Source organism: Carlito syrichta, unplaced genomic scaffold (assembly GCF_000164805.1).
Source record: "Carlito syrichta isolate Samal-C Ts95f unplaced genomic scaffold, Tarsius_syrichta-2.0.1 Scaffold315300, whole genome shotgun sequence".
Lineage (NCBI taxonomy): Eukaryota > Metazoa > Chordata > Mammalia > Primates > Tarsiidae > Carlito > Carlito syrichta.
This window is the reverse complement of record NW_007259396.1, coordinates 241,270-263,586: the sequence shown is the minus strand read 5'-3', so window position 1 is coordinate 263,586 and position 22,317 is coordinate 241,270. Positions and strand designations below refer to the sequence as shown.

At 54.7% G+C, this 22,317-nt stretch overlaps 1 protein-coding gene across 1 annotated transcript in view; it reads right to left on the bottom strand.

The window, feature by feature from the left end:
- Window positions 1–350: 350 nt before the first annotated feature.
- Window positions 351–22,317, bottom strand: part of SPOCK2 (SPARC/osteonectin, cwcv and kazal like domains proteoglycan 2) — a 24,705-nt gene continuing 2,738 nt past the window's right edge. Inside the window, exons 2-11 of the mRNA XM_008072509.1 lie at window positions 10,249–10,257; window positions 9,839–9,884; window positions 9,477–9,591; window positions 8,038–8,152; window positions 5,955–6,069; window positions 5,403–5,522; window positions 4,379–4,597; window positions 2,618–2,680; window positions 1,012–1,149; window positions 351–887 (exon numbers count right to left, since the gene is read on the bottom strand). Coding sequence (XP_008070700.1) covers window positions 742–887; window positions 1,012–1,149; window positions 2,618–2,680; window positions 4,379–4,597; window positions 5,403–5,522; window positions 5,955–6,069; window positions 8,038–8,152; window positions 9,477–9,591; window positions 9,839–9,884; window positions 10,249–10,257 — 1,086 coding nt within the window. The 3' untranslated portion in view covers window positions 351–741. The remainder of the gene's footprint in view (window positions 888–1,011; window positions 1,150–2,617; window positions 2,681–4,378; window positions 4,598–5,402; window positions 5,523–5,954; window positions 6,070–8,037; window positions 8,153–9,476; window positions 9,592–9,838; window positions 9,885–10,248; window positions 10,258–22,317) is intronic.

Below are 22,317 nucleotides of genomic sequence, written 5' to 3'. Positions count from 1 at the left end.
TTGGCCACCTTTGGGCATTTGGGCTTAGGTTAGGAGAGTTTCTCTAGTGCTTGGGGATTCAGCAAAGGGACAGGGCTAGCTGTGGTTAGGTGTGCTGGCCCATCTCATCTGAGGCTGGCGGGGTGTCACACCCAATCTGTCCAGTCTGGGGAGGACCCCTAGCAATAGAAAGCTCCCTACCCTCCCTCCTCTCTGCAATGAGGACAGGCCCACAGGCCAGAGCTTGACCCCAGAAGGGAGAAGGAGAAGCAGATAGGGCTGAGAGGAGGCAGGGATGGGCTGGGGGACATGGCTAGGGGCCATCTCATTTAATCAATTTTGACTTGTTGATGTGTGTGTGTGTGTGTGTGTGTGTGTGTGTGTGTGTGTGAATGTGTGTATTTTAAAACCAACAACAAATGGGAAGTAGATAGCTACAAGGAGGCCGAAGGGGCCTTTGGGTGACTCACTCTGCCAGGAGCAGTGTGGGTCAAGGACACATTGTCAGCGCATGTCACACGCACGCACACACACACACACACACACGCACGCACGCGCACACACACACACACACGCACGCACACGCACTCATCCGTCCCAGCTGCACATGCACTCGCGTGCCATGCACATTCACACTTCCAGTCCTCCCGGTTGGGGCCAGGGTCCTTCTGACCACACTTTCCGGATCCGTTCGCTAGGCTGCCTGCTTCTGCTCAGGTCTCTGCTGGCTCGTCCCCCCCGGCGTCGGCTCCCGAGGGCCATCTACCAGATGTAGCCTCCGTCGTCTGCCTCGCCCGCCTCGCCTTCCTCCTCCTCGGCCTCCTCGCCTGCCTCCTCCGTCTCCTTCTCCTCCTCGTCCTCCCAGCCGACACCGCTCCCAAAGTCCCCCGAGAAACCCACAATATCATCTGTGAGCGGAACAAGCCAATGGTGGATTAGGGACTTGCTCATACCCCTACCTGGAATCCTGCCACACGCGCCCTCCCAGGCACAGGCCCCCAGTGTGTCCCGTGCCGCCACCCCGGCCCTCACCGCAGTCGGGGCTCCCATGAGTGCGGGTGCCGGTCAGCTCCAGGCCCAGCTGGTCCACACACCAGCAGTCGCCGCTGCTCTGGTCACACTGCATCTTCCGGTAGTAGCCGTCCTCATCACAGCTCGGGATGAAGATGCCTGAAGGGGACAGGGCCCGGCAGGGTCAGATCAGGGGTCCTGGAGTGTGGGCTCTCCAGAGAGGTGGCCTCAGAGCCTGGATGAGCAGGAGTCCAGATACCCCCGAGCCCAACCAGACCCAGTTCTGAGTCCCCAGCAAGTCCAGATGCCAAGGGTGGTCACCAGCTGGCGTTTCTTCCAGCTCTACTCACTGGAGATGAGAAAACCCACTTCCTTGAATGACATGCCCAAGGTCCTGTGACGGCTCCCGTCTGCCTCTGCTGTGCCCTTGACTCTGGAGCCCAAGTCTCCTAGGACACCCAGTCTGATCTCATCATGCTCAACGCCCTCGATCCTACCTCTGCTCCTCCGACCTAGCTGTCCTCTGCCAGGAGTGCTCAGGCTTCTCCTCTGGCCTCTCTGAGTCTGGCCTGCCTTCAGGGCCCATCCACTTTTCCACAGGCCCCTGAACTGTCACTCCTCTGTCCACCCAACAGACATCTGAGATCACCACTCTGGAAACCTAGAGATGGACTCTGCCCACTTAGTGGGGAAAGAGACCCTCACAGACAATGCTAATACCAGGTGCCGTGAGGGGAAGTGCCCTAGGGCACAGGAAGCATGCGCAAGAGACATGGAGGGAGGACTGCTTCCTGACAGATGTGCACTAACACCAGCCCCACTGGAGGCTACAGGCACTGTGAGGGGCTGCCACGCTTGGGTTCAAGTGTGTCAGTCTCTTCGGCCCAGGTGAATGCCAAGCTGCTCTCAAGGAGCTACTAGGCCCTGTGTGAACTGCCTCTCAGACTTCTGTCCCTTCAACCATCACACTCCCAGCCACATGGGTCCTTTTTCTCTGTTTCCCAAGAACCTCAAGCTCTTCCCTGCCCTTGGCTTACTGGTTCTCATTCCTTAGGTCTCCCCTTGAGGCTAACTCTGCCTCCTCGTGTTCTTTTCAGTCCCTAGGCACAAGTCAAATTGCTGGTTCTTTCGGTGTGTCAATTTGTGTGTTGTGTGTTTCCCTGATGAGCCTGTGTGGGAGGCTTACGAGGCCAGGGAGCATGTCTGTTTGGCCATCAGGTCTGGGGTGGGCTGTGTTTATGGCTCTTGTCTCTCCAGGGTGGGCACTTGGGGGTTTGTTGAGTATGTATCTCTTGTGAAAGGGTCTTACTGAAATTTCATTTACGTGTTTTTTGAACTGAATCGAATGGAATAGAGGATTCTAGGGTCCTTCTACACCACTACCTCTAGCCCCGGCGTGGACAAGCAAAAACATTAGTGCTTAAAACACATGCACCTAGGGGAGATTGGGAGACTCTGCCCCTCCATAAGAATAAAAACGGAAAGGGAGCTTCCTTCTCCTGTCTTCTCAGGCCAAAGCCTCCTCTGAGCTCAGCAGCTGCATACTCAGGGCTAGAGCCTCTGGGTCTCAAGGGACTCAGGAAGCCCCTCCCCATCTTCTCCTCTGAGCTCTGCCCAGCCCCCTCACCTGGCTTCTTCTTGGCAGCCTCCTGGATCTGGACTCGCTCCAGCTCTGCCAAGCAGGGGGGCTCTGTGGAGAGAGAAGCAGCCTCTGATGGGGCCTGTCCCAGGGTGCTGGTGGGGGCACACTGAGCCCTTTAAGGCTTAGAGACCCAGGCAGGGGCTCTGCAAGATGAAAACACCCTCTCTCTGATACGGGGCCATTCCACAGCAAGGGGTAGGATGCACTGACCCCTCTGAGGTCCCAAAACTGGTGCAGGGCACTGTGGGATGGAAACCCCAGTCTCTAATTAAGGGTGCCCACAGCCTTGGGTGACCTGAGGTTCCAAAGAAGTCCCAGGAAACAGAATTCAAAAGAGGAGGTAAGCTGAACACACAGACGCCCCAGGGTAAGAGATCCGGGGGAGCATAGGGCCAGAGGGAATGTTAGACGGAACTCCCAGGCCTGAAAATACAGTCACATGTTGCATAGTGATGTTTTGGAACCCAGTACACAACAGTGGTCCCATGGGTGATCACACTGTATTTTTACCACATCTGTTCTATGTGCAGATACATTGTGTTGCGATTGCCTCCAGTATTCATTACTGTCACATGCTGTACCATATAGCCCAGGTATATAGTAGGCGCTACCGTCTAGGTTTGTGCAAGTGCACTCTGTGATGTTCACACAACAAAATTGCCTAAGGACACATTTCTCAGAATGTTAAGCGCACAAGACTGTAATTGGCAGCCAACATCTAACTTGCCAGTGACCTCAGTAAGTCCTCACCCCTCCAAGCTGGAGGTCTGCTATTTGTTGTAAATGAAAACAGTTCCCAGCCTCCTGTCCTAGAAAGCTACTCTCCAGAATGGGTGGGAAGGGCTTCAAAGGCCTCGAAGTCAAAGTGCTGGAGTAATGCAGGTGGCAGGAAGGTTGGGCGGTTAGACGCAGTGAAACGGATCACACAGTGCCTCACATGCGCAGAGGGATTTGTGAACTACATAGTGTTCTGCACACAGATTTTCTCGGTTCATCCTCACAACAGGCTCCAAGGTAGGGATGAGGAAAACAGAACTTGGAAAGATTTGGTTACTTGCCCGGAGTCCTAGACTAGCATATGGTGGCATCCTGGTTGGAGCCTCGGCCCCTGACTGTGGAAATTGAACCACGACCACCACAATGGTGGGGACGAATCAGTGAGGCAGAATACCAAGGCCTGTCCCGGCTCTGGCCAGGGAGGTCAGTTGACCCCTCAGGCCTTCAGTTTCCCTATTGATAACATCTAGCCTAGATGATCCCTAAGCACACGCCTAGTTCCGGTTCCAGGTATATACAGCTAACAAGTGCCACCACATCTCTAAAGGCTAATGACGACCTATGGAATTGCCTATTTGGGGACAGAATGTGAGATGTGCCCAGTGGTGGACTCACAGAGAGTTAGCTAGGGTACCCTCAGCTCTAAGACCGTCACTTGCATAGCCCCTTCCCAAGCCCCCAGGGGGCCCTAGAGATTTTACATTTGTAATTTTGCATCATCTTTCTTGAAGAAAGCCTCCAAAAGTATGTAACCAGCAAAATCTGGATCTACTTGCCGAGGAAGGAAATTAAAAGTGCTGGCCTCCCCGGCCTCCATGAGACAAGGCCCTGAGAGTGCAGGAAGGGAGTTGGACAGTTCTGGGCCTGGGGAGGTGGCCAAGAAGGAGCCACCCTGACTCCCAGAGAGCCTGGAGCTCAGGGCAGAGCCCACACGGGTGAACTGGGCCCAGGACAGGGGCCCACACTCACTCTCCCTCCAGAAGCAGAAGCACCACTCGGCAGTGGAGACCCGGCCATCCTTGTAGGTGTCACAGGAGTTGAAGAAGGGGCGGATGCAGACCTCGTACTTGTCCAGGTTGATGGCGGCCAGCTCCATCTGGTCCAGAAAGAGGTCAGCGCTGGTGTCCAGCTTGGAGAACATCCAGCCGATGGAGTCCTTGCAGCTGGCCCCCAGGCTCTTGTCCAGCCCTGGATGCAAAGCAGAATCAAACATGCTCCCTCTGTCTGTCCTTCCATCTCTCCACTCCTCCATCTCCCCACCTCTCTGCCAGCCCAGCCCTCTATTCAGGGTCAGGGCAGCTTGGAATCTAACCATGGGTTTAGAAATTCAAGAATGGCCAATGGTCCTTCCCTCTACCTCCACAGAGGACTTCACCTAAGCCCTTCAAAACACTGTTTTAAAACCACTTCAGGAAAAATAATTCCCACTTTCCCTTGGTTACCCATCTCAGGGTTTAAGCTTCCTCCACTGGTGTTAAGAAGTTTATCCTACGCCGGCATAGTGACTCACACCTGTAATCCCAGCACTTTGGGAGGCAGAGGCGAGAGGATTACCTGAGCTCACAGGTTCAAGACCAGCCTGGGCAACATGGCGAGATCTCGTCTCCACGATAAATACAAAAATTAGCCAGGCGTGGTGGCACATGCCTGTAGTTTCAGCTACTAGGAAGGCAGAGGCAGAAGGATCTCCTGAGTCCAGCAGATAGAGGCTGTGGTGATTGTGAGTGTTCAACTACACTCTAGCCTGGGCGACAGAGTGACACTCTGACTCAAAAAAAAAAAAAAAGTCCGTCCCACTAGCTAACCCATATCCTCTGCCCTGTTGGAGGCTGACCTCTCCTTCTTCTGGTGTTTAGGCTCTTTTAGGGGCCCAGATTGCAGGGCTCAGAGTCTGGCAGGAGGGAGCGAGGGCAGGTTGGTCCCAGGGAACATCCGTCTCCTCAGGCCCCTCCCATCTTCCTCCCACCTCCCAGGCAGGGCAACATGTCTGTACCACTGGCCAGGCTGGCTGCGCTGCTGGCTGAGCCGTTCTGCTTGGAATTCTCATGAAGGAGCTGGAACCAGTCCCGCAGTCGATCTCCCAGGTCCGCCAGGTCCTGGCCCGTGCAGGTCTCTACAGTCAGCAGAACAGAGAGAAGGGCATGGAGGAAGAGTGCGGGGTGAAGCAGCAAGGACGATCTCAGTTGGGATCTTGCCCTTCAGCCAGGGAGTCTGGGAGTGAGTGGCCAGGGATACAGCAGGAGGAGGAAGACAGAAACTAGGGGCTTCCTCTCCCATCCTCACCCAGCTTCTGCCGCTCCCCTTTCCTCCTTCCGAGTGCTAAAGACATGGCCCAGGCTCCCTGTGGCTGAGTCTGAGGCTTCCTAACTCAGTGCTAACCTGGGCCACAGACCCCACAGCTCCTTTAGGCCCCTCCTTGCTGTTGCCACCTCTCCCTTCCCGCTCTGCAAACCCCCTTCACCACCCTAGAGCCCTGAGGGAGGGCCAGGCAGCCCTGGCAGCGACCCCCCACCCCTAGCCCAGCTGTGGCTCGGCATCTCCTCACCTGGTTTCCCATCAGCGGCGGAGGTGGCAGCCTGCTCTGTGGGGCAGGGGCAGGGGCCCTCGCATCTCACCGCCAGCTGTTTGCTGCTCAGGCACGCCTGCTGTTCCAGCTTACACTGCACAGAGAAAGTCGGGCTGGGGGGTGGGAAACCCTCAAGCATCCCTTGACAGCCACATCTGCCCCCCCGGTGGAGCACCTGTGAGCAGCCTGGGAGGGCCTTCCTCGCCCCTCTGCAGGCCCAGGTACACAGAGGTGAGAGACAGCAGGCCCGGGAAGGGGGCCCAGGACCCAGGCCTCGCCACTGCAGGCTTCATGTGTGTGCCCTGGACCAGCCTGCCCCCTCTGGCTATCTGTCCTTCCCAGGACACCTGTGCCCCTCCCCCTCCCCCCATCATCTGCCTCCCCTGTTTTAACTGTCTGTTGCTTATCTCTCCTCAAGGCTCGGTCCAACTCACCACAGTCCATTGGTCCCTGCTTCAATGGTCCCACAGTCACCCCCGGGGTTTTTCTCAGCTCTCTGGATACCAAGCAGCCCCTGGCTACTGAGCATCTACCAACTCCCCAGCCCTCACTAGGAACTGCCACACCGTTTGCTGACAACCAGTTTCTGAGAGGGGCTCCTGCACTCCTTGCCGTTATGGCATTTTCCCCTGGTTGTATCTGATTCTCCTTGTGGGGTGACCGCTAATGCAAAGTGGGTCGTCACATTTTACATTATCTCACTTGGTCCCGACAGCTCCCTGAGGAGGATTGTGTTTCCAGAGCTCAGCAGAGAACATCAAGTGCAGAGAGGCCCAGCGACTTGCCCAAGGCCGGGGGCTGGGATGAAAATCAGTCAGCGACCTCTGCCTCCCTAAAGGACAGTGTGACCCTTGGGCCCAACTGCAGCTTCCTGCCCAAGACTCACTCTGCCTTTGAGTTGTGGGATGGACTTGTTCTTCTCCCCACCAGCTCCGCCTGGCTTCTTGGCATCCCTCCTGCCTCCTAAATGTAGCCCCTGTCCTTGGTCTCCTGTTCATTTTCTGTCTCCCCTTCCTGCCTTCTCCCTGGGTGACATTATCCCCTCAAGCAACCTCCGCAGTGAGTGACTCTTAAATCTGCATCTCACCCCAAAAGGGTTCCTCAGACCTGGACCCCACCCCTTGTCAGCAGTCAGTAGCTTCCAAACCCAAGCAGTTTCCAACACCTCATTGCTAGTAAAAACATTGAGTCAGCACCTGCATTTCTATGGTGCTTTAAAGTTTTCTTTGTTTTTTTGTTTTTTGAGTTGGTCTGTTACCCAGACTGGAGTGCGTGGCACACTCTCGGCCACCGCAGCCTTGACCTGCTGGGCTCTGGCGATCCTTCCGCCTCAGCCTTCCAAGTAGCCAGAACTATAGGCGCACGCTACCATGTCTGGCTAATTTTTGATTTATTGTAGAGACAAGGTCCTGCCAAGTTGCCCAGGCTGGTCTCGAATCCGTGGTGGGCTCAGGCAATCCACTCGCCTCGACCTCCCAAAGTGCTGGGATCACAGGCTGAGCCACTGATTCCGGCCTGCTTTGAAGTTTATAAAATGCTTTCCCAAGCATCATCTCATGCAATCCTTATGAAAATCCCATAAAGTGAAAGGTCACGCTCTCCACCGCCACTCCTTCTCACGTGGAGGACCCCTCCTGGAGGACTACTTGTTTCTTCCCCAGGACGCCCCTGCTTGCAGGTGAATGCCAGCGCCTCCACACAGAAGGCTCCTTTCTTTACCCCCTGACAAGTGGATCACAGAAGCTCCTTCCTTCCACAGCTTTGGGACTATGCTAATGCCCTTACCTAACTTCCTCGGACTTATTCTGTCCTCAGTGTCTCATCCAGTCCTCACCCTCTACCTGTAACTCCCCGAGGTCAGGGACAGACAGGGTCTAGCTCTAACTCTCAGGTAGCCCCAGCCGGGGTGCAGGGCTCCCTAGTATGGGTAGTTGCGCTGACCTTGATGCCTGGCCCCACTTCAGTCCTGGAAACTCCTCTGGAGGCCCCAGGTGAGACGTCTTCTCTGCTCCCTATGGCCTCACGTGACCTCCCCACCCCACCTGGGGCCAGGGACCCTCACCACCGAGCTATAAGTGTGGCCGTCAGAGCCGCAGACGGAGGCGAGCTGGGCCATGTGGCAGGGCTTGCAGATGGAGTCTTTGTTTCCATGGAGTTTCATGGCAGGCTGCTTGATCCTACAAGGGAGGGTCGGGACACCAGGAAAGAGGTGAAAATGAGGGAGGGGTAGGGGAAGGAAAGGGTCAGGAAGTCCAGCAATCTAGACCCCGGATCCCCGGCTGCCCCTTTTCCAGGGGTTACTGAGTCCAGCAAAGCCATTGGGTAGCAACTCCGGGTCTGACTGCAGGAGGCAAAAGGGATCTCACTTCACTTTTAAGGGACTGGACCAAATCAGAGATTGCAAACTAATGGTCCCTGGGCCATATCTGGCCTGCAGGGCCATATTTAGCTACCAAGGGTTGTTTTTATTTGTTTGTTTTTTAATTGAGTTATTCACCAACATTTACAAAATGGGAGAATGCACATAAAAACCTGGATTCCTGGCCTTCCTCAGAAAAATGGAAGATACGGCTGTTCTGGACTTGTGTTCCCACATAGCCACAAAGGGTCAGTGCCAAGAAGCAGCTGCCCCTTTTCCACTGAACCTGTGCTCACCAGAGTGGCCCATCACCAAGTTCTCTTCACATATTACAGTCCCTGCCAGACCCCTGCAGGCACCTAACACCGCAAACCCAAGTCTATCGTCTAGGATGCAGGAGAGAGGAGAGGGGAACAGAAACTTTCCAGAGGTCTTGGAGCCAGGAAGGGTCTTGTACTTGGGCTAGAATTAAGACTTCCTCAAATGCCCTTACCCCCTTCTTCCTCTGTAAGCTACAACCTCTCAGAAGCTTCCGCCTTAAATATTTCATAAAATCACTGCATGTTAGCTGGAAGGAACCTCAAATTATCTGGTTTCACCTATTTGTCTTAGAGATAAGACACCAAGGCCTTCAAAGGAGATGTGACTTTCCTTGGATCCCACAGTGTTGGTTAATTGTTCTCACATAGTGTGGCTTCCTCCTTGCTCTCTGTCCCGGATGACTTACTTTAAAGGAAGCCAACTGCCATGTTGTGAGCATACTCAAGCACCCCTTTGGAGAGGTCCACATGACTAGGAACTGAGGTCTCCCATCAGTTGCTATGAGAGGGAGCTTGGAAGAGGATCCTCCAGCCCCAGACGAACCTTCAGATGATGCAGCCCCAGCCAGCACCATGGCTATAACCTTATGACAGACCCTGAGCCAGAACCACCCAACAGAACCACTTCTGGATTCCAACCTTGGAAACTATGTGAGATAATACATTATCTACTGTTTGGGGTACTGAATTTTGGGCACTAAATTTTGGGGTGATTTATTTCACAGCAATAGATAACCAGTTCATAAGGAGAGGGTCAACAGAGTCCTTGCTCTTTGAACAAACCCCCTACAGGGCTTCCTCCTCCCCAAAATCCTCACTCACCTGTGCTCCAGCTTCTTGCGGCTGATGCACATGGCCCGCTGGTAGCCCTGGGCGATGCACACCTTGTGGCGACTGCACTTCACCTTCTGGCAGGGGTCCTTGGTGGTGTCCAGGGCTGCAAGGACACAGGGTCAGAACACAGGTCCCCTGAGAGAACCCAGGAACGCCCAGCCCCACTTCTGAGCTGGGCAGCCCCGCCCTCCAGCAGCCCTTGATAACCAGAGCTCTCGAGCTCTGAAGCCCCACCTCCACTGGAACCTGGCTGCTCCAGGAGCCCCCAAGGCCAGGGTCAGGACTTGCCCTCTAATCTTACATATTCATGGGTGCCAATCAACTTCCTCCACCTGGGAGGACCATGTTACCTTCATCTCCTTGCTGATTGTCCTCCCAGCTCTTGATGTAGTCATCCTAGTGAAGGGCAAAGAGGGACAGGGGAGAAAGAAAGGGCTAAGACATCCCAGAGGTTCAACTGCAGGGCCAGGGAGAGGAGAGACCCAGGTCAGTACTTTCACATACAAACTGCCACAATCCTGGTGGCTGCCCAGATGACCCCTGTCCACTCAGGCCCTGCCAGCTGCCTCCCCCACACCTCTATCCTCCTAAACCCACGTCCAGAATCCTTCTGGCTTCCCCCATAAGTTCCTTAGTCCTCCTATGCCACGCTGGACGCTGGCAGGGAAGGAGAATTCGGGGTGAGGGTGTGAAGAGACAGGAGGGGCAAGGAGGTTGCTCTGCAGAGATCATACACTGTGACACCTCGGGTAGTACTCACCTCTACCTCCTGGAGATCAGGACACAGCAGCAGGCCACGAGGATTGGAGCAGGAGAAAGGGAAAGAGATGGGATTTCAGTGTGAGGACACAGAAGTGTCTGGAGCCCCCACCTCATCACATGGTCATGTGTGCTGGGTGATGGTCTTTGGTGGTTGTGGTCCCCTGACCCCCAGGGACTCCAACTGGAGGCCAGTATTCCTGTCTTTACCACAAAGAGCTTATGGCTGGGTTTAGGAGCTGTAGGGGCTCAAGGCTTTAAGAGGGCGAGGCACCTTCACATCCACTCCCTGCCCAGCGCTGGCCCCAGTACCAGGACAGATGTCTGAGGGGCCACATTCACTGCCCAGGACAGTGCTGGCACCTTCACATCCACTCCCAGTCCAATCCTGACCCCAGCACAAGGACAGATGTCTAAGGGACCACACGCCTGGGACAGTGCTTCTCATGCCTGTGCCTTGGATGTCTCAGAAACAACACACCTTCTCCCCTTCTGCCAAGGTCCCTTCCTGCACCACCCCTCCCACTATGCAAGTGAGGTGAAAAAGATCTGCTGGTCCAGGCTGCAAAGGGACAGTTTTCACTCAAGGTCTGACTTTTCTACAGAACTCAGATGGTGCTGAGGGAAAGCGGAGGTCACGCTGATGATGATGGTTTGTCCAGAGTCAGAGGACCCTAAAGAGGTCCCAGAGGGCCACCTGGTCCAGCCCCTTCTGTGCAGGAGAGGTCAGAAATCCAGGGACAGGAATGGTAGAACTCAAGTCCTACCAACTCTCTCCTCGCAGACCTCACTTCTTGTCACGTCACACTGTCTCTGAGAACTAAGGCATGAGGGAGATCTCACCCTGCTCCAGTGGCAGGGGCCTCCTGTGGACCCCAGAGTGGCCAGAGGCAGAGTGCCTCCCACTTAGCCCCACTCCCTGGCAAGAAACCCCTGAACGTGACTGGTTTCCTCCCTTTCCCCTGTGGGGCTGAGACAGTTGCTGAAAAACAGCAAACAGCTCCCAGGGTGCTCCTGGTGGGAGGGAGGAGACTCCCAGAAGGAAGAGGGCACCTCGGGACTGGAGACTGGCAGTGCCAAGGAGCCAGCTGCTGGCTTCCTCTGCTTGGGTATGTGGGGACTCCAGAAGTTGGGGGTAGGAGGTAATGAGAAGCCATGGCAGCTGCCCCCCTTGTCCCGTTCTTTGGATTTCCCACCCAAAGATCAGAGATGTGCAGGGGTGGGGGTAGAGGTTGCACTGTGGGGTGGGGATGGGCAGGATCCTAGCTGTCAGGCCTAGCACCAGAGGGCACCCACGTGCAGGCTACAGGGGGCACAAAGGAGGGCACCCACAATGGCTTTGAAAGCCCAAGGACTCTGGGCTTCTGAGGCCGCCCCTGAAAGCTGGCAAGCATCAGCGCAGGCAGGGGCGGGGCCTCCAGGACAGAGGCCAGAAAAGGGTCAGACTCCAGTAGGCCAATGGCCTCCCCACAGAGGGAGACACGTGGCGGGCAGGAATATACCTACCCATGTGCTTCTGTGCACATGTGTGTCCATGCATACCCAGATGCAGGCGTGTAAGCCAGCGGGTCTGCGTTGTACAGCGTGTGTGTGCAGGCATGTGTGTGCATGTCCTCACTTATGCACATGTGGACATATAACACACATGTACGGCAACAGTAGGAAAACAAGGACGCTTCGAGGCAGGGCACCCAATGCCAGATGGTTTTTATCCAGCAATGAAGGAACAAAACCCACTCTGTAAGCAGCCTCCAGTTTTCACATTTGGGCGCCAAGGCCCTCCCTCAGGCTGGCCTTCCTGCCTCTTCCGCTGTTAGAGAGGGAGGGCAGCAAGAGATGGCAGTGGGAAAGAAGGGGGAAGGAGGGGGAGCTGCAGACTTGTCCCGTGAGGGTCTGGGTTTGTGCAAGCACTGCGCTCGCTTGCTCTCTCGCTTCTCTCTCTCTCTCTCTCTCTCTCTCTCTCTCTCTCTCTCTCTCTCTCTCTCTCTCTCTCTCATGTGTGTCTCCCTGTGTCTATTTCCTCCACCTCTCTCATTTAGACTCTTCCCTACCCCTTCACTCTGTCCACATCTGGCCCACACATACCAGTCCATGGACCCAGAGCAGGCAGAGAGGGTGCTTCTTGGGAGCCTGCCTCAGCACTTGGCTCAGGCATCACCCGAATCCTGAACTGAGCCCTCTTGAGTCCCCAAGTGAACTTCTGAAGAGGCTGCAGACACCATGTCCCTCATTTGCTCTGGTCAAGGGAAGCCAGCTTGGACCCAGTTCTTCCCAGAACCTCCTCAGGGTGGTAAGGTCTTCTGACCAGGGTCCACCCCACCACAGATGAAAAATGGAGGCCTGGGGAGGCCAAGTTGCTGAGGCAAAGGTAGCAACTGACCTCCATCAAGCTGAGGTCTTCCCACCCTTCTCATTGTTCCCTGGGAGGGGGTAGAGATGAGGTTGTGCAGATGATGCGAAATGGCTGGGTTTGGGGAGGCAAATGATAATTACCTGCCCTAAACCCACAAGATATGTATGCCCCACAACTCACCCGCACCAGCACCGGAGAAGGGGAGGGGCCTCTGGCCGGTGCCCCAGGCTCCTCCTGCCCTGGGCAGCAACAGCTGAGGGCCAGGCTCACTGCCACACTCTGTCCACCCACCCCTGATGCCTTCACCTCCAACCAGGCTGTGAGCGGACTCTCTGGGACTCAGTACACAGTGGGTTCTCGAAGGACAAGACCAAGAATTTCTGATTAGAAACTTGGGGGAATGTGGGGGTAAGGGCTCTCCCCTGCAGCCCCAACATCCCCCCAACTCCCAGCCAGGGAAAGGCTCCACTTCCTGAGTCCTTCTGCACAGAGGGCCATCCTGGGTTCTGGCTCTAGCTCTTTGCCTGTACTGGGGCCATGCTGTCGTGAGTGGGGAGCAGGGAGGCCTCAGTGGTTCCAGATTCCAGGACCCCCACTATTCGGAGAGTGGAAGCAGCCAGCCAGAGAGATGGGTGAGGGGAGCAGGGCCCTGGGTCCCACAGATACCCATGCTTCCCCTCACCAGCACATCCCAGACAAGCACCCCGACCTTAAGGTGCCAGGACGTACCACCTGCAACTAGAAAAATGGAGAGAGAGAGACCACCATGGGAGAATAGAGCACAGAGGGGGTGTGAGGAGAGTCCCTCCTCGGAGATCTTGGAGAGAGAGGTGATGAGGAAAGCCTGTGGCAGCTTGGGAATGGCTACTCTGGGGGCAAAGCCCAGGGACACACGTAGAGGCCCTTGAGGTTAGGCGTGGGCTGGTGCCACCTGTAAGCTGAAAAAGAGGTGTTTGTTGGCAAGTGTGAATAACGCCTTTTGGTGCGGCAGTGGGTGTCTATTTATGGCACCCAAGAGGGCTCATTAGCAGTTGTGAGAAACGGTCTGATAAAGGCACCAGGGTGTTCTTAGGAAGCGGGAGGCTGGTTCTATGCTGGCTCAGCTGCCAATTCACCTGGAAAATGGGGATTTGGAAAAGCCCATCCCTAGTGTGTTGGAGCAAGGGCCAGACTGCAGGAGCAATGGGTCACAGGCCGAGATGTAAAGCTCTGGGCCAAAGGAGCTATTTTACCTGGTCACTACCACCAGTGATGACCATAAAGCAGACAGGTGAGAAGCTTTTCCGGGGTGGGAAAATGCACAAGGGCTTCTATTGAATCGTGTTTTTAAAAAAAAGAATTTCTTTTTTTTTTTAGAGATGAGGGTCCACCCCACCCATCACAGCATGGTTGCAGTAGAGGAAAAGAGCTGAGCCAGGACCACCTATCCCTGAGCCCACCTCGCAAATGTCAGGGTCTCCCTCCTTAAGGGAGGAGCAGTGTCTGCACTGAGAAGAGGAAGGCAGAGGGGAGAGGCAGAGAAGACTTCGGACCAAGGGTCTGCTCTCTGCCTGGCCCACGGTCTGTTCCCGGATAAGCCACTTTCCCTCACAGGTTCCTCTGTGCCATGTGGGCCCTTAGCAAGACTCTGCATTAGAACCATTGAGGAGCATTTCAAGCCTTCCAGTGCCCAAGCGCTACCTGAGACACCTGGAATCTCACTGTGGGGCCTGCTCTAGCCAGATTTTCGCACTGGTTCTTCGCAGGCCGCCAGAGCAAGACTGCTGGCCCAGCTCTTGGGTCTCAGGTCCTTCCGCCTCTGCATCTTACGTCTAATGTGTCTTATTTTCTCTGGTGTCTTCCCCTCTAACACGGGGGCTCAGGGATGCACAAGGGCAGCCATTCTTCCACCTGCGAGGGCGCCTCACACAAAGGCAGAAAAGATGAGTAAAAAAGCCAAGGTTCAAATGTGTTGAGCAACAGGCCGGCTCACAGGAAGCCAGGTTTCTGACTTCCACGACAGGTCTTTTCCTGTGGGACACATACCATGCCACTCTCGCCAAGTCGATGACTCTGTCTTGTCCCTTCCACCTCCCATATCAATCAATCAATCAATCTCCCCCCAAACCTGCCCTCCCCACCTCACCATACGGCTGCAACCTGAATGATGCAGCATCCCCCGCTGGTCTCCCTCCTCCCATCCAACTTCCACACTGCTGCAGCCGAGGTGATCCTTCCAGAACACAATTCTGATTATGTCTTTCCCTCCTTAAAACCCTTCTCTGAATATAAAATCGGTCTCATTTTGGAAAAAAAATAAAAGTGAGTAGGTGAAAAGGATTTATACCAAAATGTTAACAGTAGTTTCCTCTGCAGGGCAGGACTACAGAGAATTCTGGCATCTTTTCTGCCTTTTCTCAACTTACCAAAATTTCTATGAATATGCATGCCTTTTGTAATGAAGGAAAAAAACATAATGAATAGTATCCTTTGAAGACCCTCAATGGCTCTCTGTCACCTGCAGAAGGAAGTCTTCTCCGGGTCTGCTCCTGGCCACCACAGCTCCACTCCTTGCAGTGAATGTCCAGCACGGCCAGGACTCGGTCCAGCGTCTCCATCTGGAGTGCGAGTTCACACCCTGCCCAGAATTTCTACTCATCTTTCAAAATCCAGCTCAAACTCCAGGCATCGTCTTACCTAACCTTGCCCCTTGTCTAGTTACCCTTCGGGTCAACTGTGCCATGTAGAAGTCCCTTATTGCTCCAGTTACACCAAGCAATGTCCTTGCTTCTGCTTCACTCTGCCCTAGTGGGATGGCCAGTTCCTTGAGGGCAGAGACCATGCAAAGTCCATCTCTCTATGACCAGCACCTGGTACCTAGTGCTTACACTACTAACGACAATCGACATCTTGACAGCAGTTACCACGTGGGAGGCATCATGCGAAGCACTTTATGTTCATTGACTTGTTTCCTCTTTACAACAATGCTAAGAGAACATTGCTATTATTATCTCCATTTCTCAGATGAGAAAATTGACGCTCAGAGAGCTTAAGTGACTTATGCAGGAACATGCAGCAATGCACAGCAGAACGGTGATTGGCACACAGAACTGTGATTCCAGAGTCAGTGCCCCTAACCAGGACTCCATAAACGTCAGCTGATGAAGAAAGTCCCAGGCGAGGGGTAGAACCAGGAGGCCCAATCCCAGCACACAGGTGGTTTCTCTTGCCACATCAGCTCTGCTTCAACCCCTAGGCAGTGACCAGGAGAGGAGAGACTGCCAGTGGAGAGGGAAGACACCTGGGGTGGAGGGGGGCCTTCTCCAGGCACTTTCCAGAAAACCCTTCACACGCCCCCTGGTTTGGCTAGTTTGGAGCTAACCCATCTTCAGCTTTGATCTCTGCAGCTCAGCTTGGTTGCCATGGAGACGGGGCCCACTGCGCCAAGCTGGGGGAGCCGGTGGTGAGTGGTGGTGAGTGTGCAGGCCTAGTGGGGCTTAGGGGGCACATGCTGGGTGTTTCCAAGCCTGTTTACTTCCTGTCATTTTAATTAGCACCCAAATCACCCGCTCACTTCACAGCTTGAATTAACCCCATCCCTCCCAGCCTCTCCATCTGGTGGGAACGACGGGATGCCGCAGCGAATCAGCAAAGAAGAGCAGCCTTCCAAGTCCCAAGTGATGAAGGTAAAAATCCACCCTGGGCAACTCTCCACCTGCCTCTTTGCAGCACAGTGTGACAGTGACACTGACGTAGCCCCTCCCCCATGGACTCAGGCACTCAGTTCCAGCGGACCTCGCCCCTGACTGCCAGCACAAGCATCACTGCCCTCGTGGTCTCCACTTCCTTGTCGACCCCCTTGCCTTCCTCTGAGCTGCAGAGAAGCCCAGCGTGACAGTGTCTGCAACTGCACTTCACAAACTCTTGATGCTCTGTAATTTCAAAAGACACAAAGCAGGACCACTGGCCCCCAGGTCCTCTGGCACACACCCGGGGAGCCTAGGGGTGGGGTGAGGTGGGCAAGAGGCCCTTTGGGGGCTCAGGTCACAGGGGAGCCTCAGATGTCAACTTCAAATATTGTCTCCAATATTTGAAATACAGCCACAGGATCGAAGGAAGTTCATTAGAAAACTAAAGAAACCACGACTTCTGTAACCCTGTTATGGTATTTCTTCATTTTTTAATAGATCAGGAATCTCTAAAAATGGAAGTGGGCCAGGCCTCGCTCAACCTCTGAAAGCCCCGGTACCTGGCATTATTTTGGCCTCATTCCTCAGCAAGGGATCCTGGGAGGGGAGCCCAGCCCACCAAGGAAGGCCCGGAGTGAAGATAAACTTGCATCTGGGGCCTCCTCCTGCCCTCCCTGGAAACAGCTGTGGAAATACAGAAAGGGGGACTCAGAGAGGTCCAGAAAGAACAAGGAGGGGCCAAGTGGGGGCCACCTGGGGCTCTTTCTCAACTGAGGAGTGACACCGCCATCACAGGCCCAGGAGAAGGCACCTCGAGGAGGCCATGCCCTCTCTCTCCAAAGGTAGAGGGCCAATGGGCAGACTGGAAGGGGGGCAGTCATTAAGCACTTTCTCCTCTCTCAGAGAGGGCAATGGAGGCTGTGTTAGGCCTGGATAAACAGGAGACAGGCATCCAGAAGACGCCTGGCTGGCACCTCCTCTCCCCTCGGAGGAATTTCCTTGAACGGCAAAAATGTGCTTATCATCACTCCCTGCATGCCAGGAGCGAGACCTGGGCTCAGGTGTGGCTGTGCCAACACCCACCTGATGCCCGGGGCCTGACCTCTCTGCCCCTCCAGTGGCATTTTGGCTGCTACCCTGGTCCTTAGTTTCTGCTCCAGGCAGTGGCCCCAGTACTCCACACAGGGCAGAGAACAGGGGAGAGGCGCAAGGGGACCCGGGGCTCTGTTCTGAACTACGCTGGGACCCCTGTTTGCCTTCAGGAACATGGGGGCAGAGGATCAGGATTTAAATCTCAGGGATGTCTGAGGGAGACCCCAGGACTGGAGCTCAGAAAACACAGGCATGGTGTCGTGAATACACACCGAGCCACAAGAGACAGGGTCTCAGGTACCAGCTCCTTCACTTGTAAGATACGGGGGCTCAGCGCTCAGTGCTTCTGAGCTTCTGTGGCTCTGCTTCCTAGCTCTTCCAAACTGAGAACTTAGAGACCAGTGGGAAAGGAGCCCGAACAATGGCAGGTGCTTCATGTCCTCTGACCTGTGCCAGGGAGCAAGGAGTCAGGGAAGGAACCAGAAGTGTGACCCAAGCAGAGGTAAGACACCAGCCAGGCCTGGCTCTTCCTTCTGTGGAGTACAGCCTTGACCTCTTCCCAGGTCAAGGTCAGGGAAGAGAGCAGGAGGGGGCAGATACCCTGCCTGGGGGAAGCTGCTTTCCACCCCGAGAAGCCCTGTGCTCACCCACCTGTGGGTCTCATGGGTGGTCAGCCTGCTCTGTGGGCATACTAAGTGTGGGGGAGGGGGAGGAGGCTGAAGCACCCCTCACTCCGGAGAAAGGGGGAGGCTGGCTGCAGCCAGGCACAAGACACAGGCACTGCTGAAGGACAGTGAGACTGGGGACAATCTTCCTTTATGTCATCATTCAACCCGTATCCTGCCAACGAATCATCAGAACTCAGAGAGGTGGGGTTCTCATGCTTGGCCCATCCCCTTGGGGTCTAGAAAGAGGAAGAGACCTCCCCAAGTAGCCAGACCAGAACCCCAGCTCTCTTTATCCTTCACCTGCCTAGACGCACAGCACTGCAGCCTGGAGAGGAGAGAGAGGGCACAGAGGAAGGACTAGATGCCATCCTCTGTGGCTCTCACACTACTGAACGCCGGCTGCGTGCACAAACACCCCACACAACGCAACGCCCTGGAACGGGGTGGTAAGGTACACAAGGCAGTCTGTTCCCAGACTCTGTCTTCAGGGGCTTACGACAGGAGGACCGTGACAAACACACATTACAAACACTGGCAGGAGGACTCTTGAGACACAAGCCCCCTCCGTCAGCAATGCCAAGAGGCAGCACCCAGCATGTGCCAGATGAGTTTACGGCCAATGAATGCTGCGGGAACCCCAAGGAAGGAGCCACACCTGCAGCCAAACACTGGCCAAGCTCTTGCAGGGGCAGGGACTGGCACGCCTCAAGAACTGAAGCTGGGCCCAAGTCTGCTCAGCAGGGTAGGACATAGTGGCATCTAAACTCTGTATCCAGGCTCAGGGGTGGGCCATACATTCTCTCTATCCATGGCCCTAAGACCCACCCTGCCCCTGCAAGGAAAAACGTGGAGACAGTATTATAAACTGCATGTTTGTGTCCCCCCAAATCCATATGTTGAAACTGTGACCCCCAGCGGGATGATATTAGCAGGTGGGGCCTTTGGGAGGTAATTAAATTTAGATGAGGCCATCAGGGCAGAACCCTCACGATGGGAAACAGGCTGGAGCTCACTCTCTCTCCAGTCTGAGGGTACAATAAGAAACATGGATATGAAGCCAGGAAGAGGGCCCTCACCAGACACTGAATCTTCCAGCATCCCAGTCTTGGACTTCTCATCCTCTAGAACTGAGAGAAATACATCTGCGTTGTTTAAACCACCTCATCTATGGTATCTTGTTTCAGCAGCCCACACTGACTAAGACAGATGGCATGTGTGTCCCCAGCTTGGTGTTTGCCCCGGGATGCCATTAGGCCCCATTTCTCAGGTTTCTCGGTCTCTGGCTAATACACACCCTACCCTGATCTGGTCACAGATACTCTCTCAAGAGGAAAAAGAACATCTCTTCCTTAAACCTGGTGAGGCAGGACAGGCAGGGCATGTCTGTGGGTGGACAGGCCACTGACAGTCTATTGCGCTATATTCCTGGAGCTAAAAGCTCTGTTAATCATTTTGTTTAGCCTGCACATTAAACCAATGGGAAAATCAAGGTTCAGAGAGGTGAAGTGGCTGCCCCAAAGTCACACAGCTGCCCGAGACACTGTCCTCTTAGTAAGAGGATGAACAGAGCCCTCTCCCTGGGCCTTTGGGGCTCTTCCAACCTCCAGGTAGCCTTCTGAGCTTCTAAAGAATGGAGGAGGAGGTTGGATATTGGTTTCTCATCCTCTCCTGACTGCTGGAAGACTGCAGGAGCACATGAAAGCCTCTCCAGGCAAAGAGGGCTCTTCTCTCCACTCTTCCCAGGCTTGGAGTCCCACTGGGCGTTCAAGAGTCCCTCACCAAGCTGACGCCACTCCAGTGGGAGAAGGAGTTAGAAACCAGGTAGAAGCCGGGCTCGGTGGCTCAGACTGTAATCCCGTGCCTTTGGGAGGTTGAGGTGAGTGGATTGCCTGAGCCCATTGGTTCAAGACCCGCCTGGGCAGCGAGACCTCATCTCTACAATAAATCAAAAAATCAGCCGGGCATGGTAGCGTGTGCCTGTAATTCCGGCTACTCGGAAGGCTGAGGCGGAAGGATCGCCGGAGCCCAGCAGGTCGAGGCTGCGGTGGCCAGGAGCAGCCACTGCACTCCAGTCTGGGCAACAGGGTGAGACTCCAACTCAAAAAAGAAAAGAAAAGAAAAGAAACCAGGTAGAGAGGAAAGCCAGAGAAGGGCCACTCTCCCATCCCCAACCCCAATTCTTTTGTGTTACATGGTTGGGTTTTTGTGCCACTTTATCTGGCAGGGGACCCAAACCCCAATTATGAAATCCACTCTGACCCACTTTTGGGTTCTTCTCACACACCCACACTTGTCCACAAACACCAGCGCGGCTCATCCCCACGCCTACATCAGTGTAGGTGGGGGGGGGAGGGAGGGAGGAGGGGTGGTAATAGGGGAGCCCATTTGTGGCTGATACTTGCTACTTGGTGTTCATAAAAACATGAGAATCATAGGTAGCCAGCAGGTAATACTATCCTTGGACCAAACCCCAGGATCACGATGAAGTTCCTGGCACACAGAAGGTGCTCAGATTTGCAGTGAGTGAGGGAATGAGGAACACACAGTAATGTCTTTCTCAAGGAGACAGGCACGGTGAGGGTTAGCCCCAGAAATGCTGATCCATCTGGCGGCTTTCCTATGGGGAAGGAGAGCATCCTCTGAAACGGATGCCCTCCAGCCCTCCGACAAGGTAACTTCGTGTGTGTGCACCGGCGTCAGCCTCCCAGTCGGAAGCCGATGCTCAGAGGGGTCATGTGATGCACCCAGCATCCTGTGGCCAGTCAGTAGCAGAGCCTGAGCCTGAACCAGGCCAGCACTGTCCCAGCATACTGCGCCCCTGCCCCTCCTGGTGGACAGTTGCCCCTGAAGGGTTGTTAGACTCAAGTGGGGAGCAGGCGTGTGGCAGGCTACCAGACACTGGACGCTTTGGTCCCCCTTTCTAGGAGGTGCCCCTCCTGCCCAGGACATCCTGGGAAGCTCAGAGGACACAAGCCAGAGTAGATTTTGTTCTTCAGAATAGACCCCTCTCTCCCACTTTCACTAAGAATTAGGCCTAGAAGTCCCTGAAAAACAAAACTGAATCCAAATCCCAGCTCTGCCACTTACTAGCTGTTTGACCCTTGGGCAAGTTACTTAACTTCTCTGTGCCTCAGTGTCTTCAATCATAAGATGGTAGGCTTTTAAGTATCAACAACTCTCTCACAGGTGGTCAGAGGCATAGGGGACAATGCATATACAGTGCTCACAGCAATCAGTGACTCGACACATAGTAACTGTGTGCCTCCTGGGTGCTAAGTCCAGTGCACCACACTCATAAAGAGAATTAAAGTGTAATGGAAATGGAGTACAAAGTAGAGAAGAGCCAAGACGAAAGTCAGTTCCTCCCAGCCAGGCTCTTTGGAGCCTGCCCCGAAGAATGCTGTGTAATGGGCCTGTCTCTTTTCAAGGGTCCATCTCTACAGGACGCTGGATGCTTTGTTCCAAAGACCTGTGGTAAAATCCCACCCAGTTCTACAGCGAGGGAATTTGGAGATGGGAGCCTTGGGGAGCAAGGCTCTGAAAAGCCCAGGGCTGCCCAGGGCAGGGCACAGCTAGATCTGGGGGCCAGGGTGCCAGGCTGAGGCCACAACCTTCCCATCTTCTCTGACATGAATTCCCTCCTCCCTGGCAACAAGGCACTGGGCATTAGAAGAGATCTACCCCGGCACAGGATGTGAGAGCCCCGTGCCCACTGGAAGGGAGGATTACTCAGCTGGTAAATCCTGCCTTCCCTGTAATCCTGGTGCTCAGAGAAAGAATGCTAAGCTGAACTCCCTCCTAACCAACTCTGACCAATGCCAAAATGGAGCACCTCTCAAGTTTTCCTCCTCTTCTTCATTCTCCTGACTCCTTTGGCCTGCTTCAACCTCTCCGCTCAGTTCTGTCTCCATCATTTGAAGGAGACGCTTCCCCCTCAGTCCTATTCCTGAAGAATATCCCACCTCTCCTGCTCACCTCCCTTCTCCCAGGGCCCACTGGGGGCCTTGTGCCATTTTGTGATTGATTATGAACAAGGTCCTGGCTCACCCTGGCAACCCCTCGGGGGCTCAGAAGAAATCCCCATCTCTCCAAGGCATATTTTCAAAAGAGCTGGCCTTAGGGAAATGTATATAAAACCCACTGCTCCTGTGCCCAGTTGGAGAGCTTTCAGTCCGGCAGGTGGGAAGCAGGGCCTCTACTGGCAGAAGAGGGGTCAGAGGTGTCTAGGGCTGGTAGGGTCCTTGTGTACAGTCTGTGCCCTGCACACCTCCAGGGGGTGCCATTCACAT